This window comes from Stigmatopora nigra, chromosome 9 (assembly GCF_051989575.1).
Source record: "Stigmatopora nigra isolate UIUO_SnigA chromosome 9, RoL_Snig_1.1, whole genome shotgun sequence".
Taxonomy (NCBI): Eukaryota; Metazoa; Chordata; class Actinopteri; order Syngnathiformes; family Syngnathidae; genus Stigmatopora; species Stigmatopora nigra.
The window spans coordinates 1,869,261-1,876,134 of NC_135516.1; the positions used below are offsets into that span (position 1 = coordinate 1,869,261).

General features: G+C 45.4%; 1 protein-coding gene across 4 annotated transcripts in view; it reads left to right on the forward strand.

The window, feature by feature from the left end:
- The first annotated feature begins 232 nt into the window (after positions 1 to 232).
- Positions 233 to 6,874, forward strand: part of dis3l2 (DIS3 like 3'-5' exoribonuclease 2) — a 55,431-nt gene continuing 48,789 nt past the window's right edge. The window contains exons 1-2 of one of the 4 annotated variants that reach the window (XR_013327361.1): positions 233 to 617; positions 1,707 to 1,764. Coding sequence is in view for 1 of the 4 variants with exons in the window: in XM_077724305.1 (XP_077580431.1) it covers positions 1,737 to 1,764 (28 nt within the window). In the remaining 3 variants the exon portion in view is untranslated. The remainder of the gene's footprint in view (positions 618 to 1,706; positions 1,765 to 6,874) is intronic. The other 3 variants (XR_013327360.1, XM_077724305.1, XM_077724306.1) reach the window with 3 other exon arrangements.

Sequence of the window (6,874 nt, forward strand, 5' to 3'; positions counted from 1 at the left end):
ATTACTTGAACCCGAGAAGGAAGACAGAGTATTCTTCCTTCAATCACGAAACTATTTTTTTGCTTTAACTGCAGATTACGGACTATTCTTTATTCCATTATATTAAAAAGAAGTATATTCGTTCATTCATTCATTTTCGGCGCCACTTTCTCCTCACAATGGTCACAGGGCGTGCTAGACCCGATCCCAGCTAACTTTCGGCAGAAAGCGGGGGACATTCTGATTCGGTGGCCAGCCGATCACAGAATACGAGGAGACAGACAGACTCTCAAATTTATACCGAGGGCCAATTTAGAGTGTCCAACCAACCTACCATGCATGTCTTTGGAATGTGGGAGGAAAATAAAATATAGGATTTGTACGTAATTTGGCCGCCCAATGACTTTAATTTTAAATTCAAGTTATCAATATTTTTGGGGGATTTCAATAAAAGGGATGCATGGCGACCACTTGTTTGCAGAACAAAAATCCGATTGTGACCGTCCACAGTATACCACTGTTTGTTGACAAAGGGAATGAGATCGTATAATTTCCCACAGAAGAATGACACTCAAACGCGACTATTCGTGACGAACCCGGAAAAGATTTAGTACCTCAAGCTACGAGTTGGCATTCTAGTAAGTAAGCATTTTAATGTAATTTTTAAATGATGATGTTATCGTTTATGAATGTTATCCTTCATACAGTCCACGATAACATCATGTTGATGTCAAATACATCTTCGTTTTTGAAGACTCAGAGCTTGTCGTCTTAGAACAACGTGCATGCCTTGAGATTAGCCGCTAAAAAGAAAGTGAGCAGGGAATCTTTGGTCATAATAATCGTTAGGTTTAATTGACTTGCATAATCAACCCAAACTTGTGTTACCTATTCAAATTCATACTTTCCCTAATCTATAACCCTTTTGACTTTACTCGCACTGATCATGTAGCGTGTTTGAATCACAACTCAAATCTTGCATGTATTCACACTGTTATTTTAATATTTCTCAACATAGTGCGCGTGCCTTTGTTTTCCGAACCCAACGTTGTATCTTCTCATTTCATAATTTTCTGAACCGCTTTATCCTCACTCGGTTCGCCGGGTGTGCTGGAGCCTATTCCAGCTGACTTTGGGCCTGAGGCGGGGGACACCCTGAATTGGTGGCCAGCCACTCGCAGGACACGAGGAGACAAACCATTTACGGTCACTCTCATACCTAGGGGCAATTTAGAGCGAGAAAAAACCCACGCATTCCCGGGGAGAACATGCAAACTCCACACAGGTGGACCGACCTGGATTTGAACCCACGTCCCCCACTGTGAGGCCAACGCGCTAACCACTCCTCTGTCGGGCCACACATTGTCTCCTAGTATTCATTCTTCTTCTTTTGGAGCTCTGATTGTCTCAGGCTTGAGATGAGATGCTCTTAGCCTTAGTGTCAGATACAATGAGAAGGATTCCACCCTTATTCTCAATCACCTGACCAATAATTGCCAAGAAGCTAGCCATGAAAGACCAATCCACATTTGGAAATTCCATCTAAACTGAAACGTGCCCAGTAATATTCAATTAAACGCTCACTTTTGTCTACTGGCAATAACATTACGTATGCTGGAGGCAGATGTTGAATCATGTGCTTCTTTCATAAAGCCTTTGCTGATGTGTCTGAATGCACCCTGAAACTCTGTTTTTTTTGTTGTCTCCTTTTTCCTAAAATCCTCCAGAATAGAAAACGAGCACATGGCATTGTGAGTATGAGGTCAAGACACAATGCTAACACAGGTAAACACAGCTTGGTTCCTCTAAGGCAGGGGTAGGGAACCAATGACTCGGGTTAGACGTAACGTTTTAGCACCTGACTCCAATTCCTTAACTCTGTCTTGTCCCCCCGAACAATGGAGCGTGTTCAGCATCGGGGGAGACAGACCAGGCCAGAGCGAGTGGATCCACAGATGGTTTACTCCTAACAAATTGATCTATACAGAGCTCCGGGTCCCCCTCCCACGTAATAAGCCCGCAGAGCGTTTCTATGTGCAGCGGAAGATGAGAAGAACAGTGTCCACGTGCAAGTTTGCCCGGTTATAGTAATAAAAAATGCATATTCATTAGCTGATTAACAACACAATGTTGACTGATTCACGACCGTCCAAGGGTCTGTCTTTGCTCAGCATGCCTTTGTCCATTGCCCACGCATCCTCCTGGCCCTGGAGGTCAGCACCGGTCGTCTACCCATCAGCCTGGACCCGAGGATTTACACCGGTTGTCTCCCCTTCAGCCTGGACCCGAGGATTTACACCGCTTGTCTCCCTTATCAGGCTGGACTGCCCTGGAGCCTCCTGTTAATCAGCCTCACAGGGATTTTGGGCAAAGGGCCTGTTCTTTGCAAAGGCCCAAGGAATTTGGGCCAAGGGCCTCTGTTCTTAGTAAAGGCCTCATTTTAGGGGAACCTCGACAATCTGTGTTATACTAAGATAAAATAAGGGCTCAATAATACAACGGTAACATACAAAATGAATCAGCTATACTAAAATGAATAAGCAAAATATATCTTGGCCACAAAAAGTGAGTAGAGCAGTGAATACAGTAACAGATACGAGGACGTTGCCCACTCAACCGTTCCAGACACCGAACCGACTCATCCAATGGTCCCAGATTGAGTCGCCCACACCTGAATGGTCCGTCATCTTATAAATCGGGGTTCGGAGGCCTTCTAAGGCCTTGGTGAGACGTCCATCTATGGCGTCAATATAGGTGGGATCTGAGTTCCCCAGCCAGGTGGGTGATGCTCTCTTATTGCGATGCAATTGTATTTCAGCTGTGAGATTCACTGGGGAAACAGAAACCGCAAGTAACAAAGACACCAAAGAACACACACCTGAAGCATTTGTGGGTAATCCATCATACAATTTATCCCTCCCACACCATAACCAGATGTCAGCTCGGGATAATGGGTGTGGTACCTGAAAAAACATATTTACTACACACCAGTCAGACGGAATGCTTCCCAATGATTTTCCAGTCCCGTTTAATTTGAGACAGGTAAAATATAGGCAGGCTATTAATTTGTCAAAAAATGTTTTTCTTTATCCTCTTGGGCAAGTGGGAATATTGAATCGTATTTAGAACAATCAAATGTCGGATTGGTGTTTTTCCGGAGGTCCACAATACATTCTTTGTCAATTGGGTCCGAAGCAATGCGGAGCACTGGTTGAGCGCCCATACACACGAGACAATCATCTTGGGTTTGCTGGCAGCTTCCTCTGCCATTTACAGCCAATTGTTAGATACTGCTGTAATACCTGTAGCCATTCTAAACCACTCGTCCACTGATGGTTCGCCATGGATTATGCGAATTTAAAACAAGGGCTCAATAATACAACAGTAACATACAAAATGAATCAGCTATACTAAAATGAAGAAGCAAAATCTATCTTCATTTGATAATCATATAACAGCAATATATATAAATGATGCAGCTATAATAAAATGAATGAGTAAAACACATCATGATCTTCATTAGATTATATAGTTAAAATATGTCATATTCTTCACTCGGGAGCCACATGTGGCTCTTCGCTAACCTGTGAGGTAAAATATGCACCGTATTTTCACACCTATAGGGCGCACTTACAAGTCTACAATTTTCTCTCACATGGTCGATGCGCCCAAACGGTCGGTGTGTTTTGTATGTGCACTAAACTCAATTTTTGTATGGCCCTGACCGCTTGAGTGACTGGTTTTATTTCTCGCCGGCACGCTAGTTGTTGCGATCAACCCAGCGGACGTTCACCCTAAAAATAGCCTCCTTGTGCATTCCAAGCATTACAGTAAATCCATTCAAAATATCCAAAGGGAGTGGCAAGGCATTTGACTTCCTTGTGCTTGCAGTGCTAATAACTCTCAAAAACGCTCTCAATACAGCATATCAGAGCTATACAGAGGTAATGCCTGGCGGGAATGACAACACAATGCGGGTGGGAACGCTTGGAAAATGGACTGAAGCCACGAATCAAACACAATTTAACAGCTTTGCTAACGGGTTGCTACCAGATTGCTAACGAATGGCCAACATTGTCGTTGGGTAGGCAGCGTCACATGTGTTACGTGAGTGATGCATGTCGCGCGTTACAATGGATTGGGTATGACTGGAGTCAAGTTCCCGGAATTCACCACTCTGATTGACAGTGGGGCCTGGCATGTTAAACTCCTAACTCTTTATATCAGAGTGTACCTTTGACCTCAATAAAGCATTATAAAACTTAGTTTTGCTCGTGTTGTCTCTAAAAACACACTACAGTGTTACCTCGCTTATCGCAGTTAATGGGGACCGGGGCCCCCCGCAATAAATGCATTTCCGCGAAGTAGGCGGGCGCCATCAAAAACGCTTATAGAAACGTATAACACGTGCACAAAACCACCTCCAGACTAATATGCTGTTCATTCAGGTGTTTTATTCCACATTAGAATGCAGGTGTTATGTTGGTGCATACAAAAAAATCACCGCAAATGTAAGAAATGTAAACTTTTATTCAGAAAACTCAAAAATTCAAAAACATCATAGCAAAAATTCAAAAACATCATAGCAGTCCGGATGGATCTCCCGCAATTCTTTGGCAGGTAAGAAACATTGTTATGGGGAGTTGGGAACGTTGTTTTTTTTCGGTCGGTGAGGATGCGCCTGTAAACAGTCATGACCTCATCGATGCGATTGCTGAACTCGACTGCCCTCACCATGTTATCGTCCATTTTCTTTGGCCTTTCTTTGGAGGTCTTTGGCAGTATTAAAGAGGTCCTGCAAATTATGTAAAGTAAGGCCACCTTCGTCAGCTTCGTCACCCTCGTCGTCGGCAGCAGGCTGCCTTTCCTCCTCACTCGCCGACTTGGTCATCTCCTGTAGGTCCTCCTCTGTCAGTGGGTCTGAGTGACAGTCGATGAGATTTGTAATCTCATCAGCCGTCATGTCTGAGAAGCCTTCGGTCTGCACCAACCGAGCCAGCCTGACGGCATTATCATCGGCTGAGTGCTGAATTTCGTTGGGAGTGAAGCCCTCGTAGTCCTCAGTGATTTTCTGTGGCCACAGTTTCCTCCAGCTGGAGATGAGTGTCTGTTCTTACATGCCCTTTAGGGCATTCTGAATGCTGGTTAGACACGTGGCTATGTTGTAGTCCTTCCAGTAGGACTTCATGCTGAAGGTCTCGCCGGGTTTCTTCAATGGAGGATATGAGACTCTCCATTGTCGCCTTGGTGTAGAGGGCTTTAAAGGCCCTGATAACCCCCTGATCCATGGGCTGGATGAGGGAAGTGGTGTTGGGGGAAGGAACTTCACCTGCACCTCCTCATGGTGCAAATTAGCTGCATGACCTCCTGCACAGTCCATGAGTAGAACCACTTTGAAGGGCAGTCCCTTTTCGGCCAGGTAAAGTTTTACCAGCGGAACGAAGGAGTTGAAGAACCAGTCATGTGTGAGGGTCTTGGGGATCCATGCTTTTTTGTTGGACATCCAGTAGACTGGCAGCAAGGCCCTGTTCTTGTTCTTCAACGCGCGAGGATTCAGTGACCTGTAGATCAGGCCGGGCCTCAGCATGAATCCTGCTGCATTGCCACACAAGAGCAGAGTCACTCGATCCTTGTGGGCTTTGAAACCTGTCTTCTGGAGTTCATCCTTGAAGAGAAAGGTTCGGGACGGCATCCTCTTCCAGTACAGTCCAGTTTCATCCATGTTGAAGACTTGCTCCGGGACATAGCCATTTTCTTCTATCAATCCCGGGAACACATCCTCAATATAGCGCCTCGCTGCTGCTCCGTCTGCAGAGGCTGCATCTCCATGCAGCGACACATTCCTTAGTCGACTCGCCGCTTAAACCTCTCAAGCCAGCCCTTGCTGGCAGTGAAAGCCGTACGTGGTCGTGGGATAGTCTGGCTATAGGCACCGGGCAGAGGATCACCTTCGTCGACGTTTTCTTCCTCGTCCAGAATGCTGACGTCGTCGTCGCCACTCGTATGCACCATGGCGTCGAACAAAGATTTAGCCTTACTACGGATTAAGTTTCCGTCCAGGCTGATTTGCTTCGCCCTACAATCACGGATCCAAATAACCAGTGCATTTTCCATTCGCACCATGACTTTATTCTGGGTGTTCACAACCCTTTTGGCATCTTTTGTGAAAGATGTTGCAGCAGTTTTGCGGATGTTCTTCTCCTTTTTTATGTACCGCAGCGCGGATTCATTCAGGCCGCAATGTCGAGCTACGCTAGCGTAGCTACTTCCTGCTCTCAACTTGTCCAATAAACTCACTTTTTCGTCAATTGTCAACATCTTTCGCCTTTTCTGCGGCTCACTAGAAGCACCAAGGGATGGAGAGCGTTTGGGAGGCATCACAAAGGGCTTCACAAAACTTTTGCGCTTAACTTGGCGAGAAGTGTACTATGCAGCACGAGATAAGCGTGGACTGAGAATGGGCATCGGGAGAAGCTTGGGCTTCCGTGGTGAATGGGCCAATGGGGAGTCGAGTACATTCAGTGACCAATCAGCTTGTGCGTTTATGCCCTTGGTGCGGCCGTGATGCGGCCTTGATGCCGCCGTGATCCCCCATGATGGTTCGCGCATACATGCATTTTGTTTTAAAATTCATAAAATGATGAAATTACTAATTCTAATTGAATATTTTGTTTCCACCCCTTGTAAGATGATGTAATTTAGAATTTTAATTTAATATCTATTTTTTTCCCCCCAAAAAATCCGCGAAGCTCTGCGCACGCGATAGCTGAAGCGCGAAGTAGCGAGGGATCACTGTAGTGCCAAGCACATCATAAGCTTTCAGATAGCATAACATATTCCAGCAACTAGCGTAACATACGCCTGCGGCTAGCGTATCGTACGTCTGTGGCTAGCG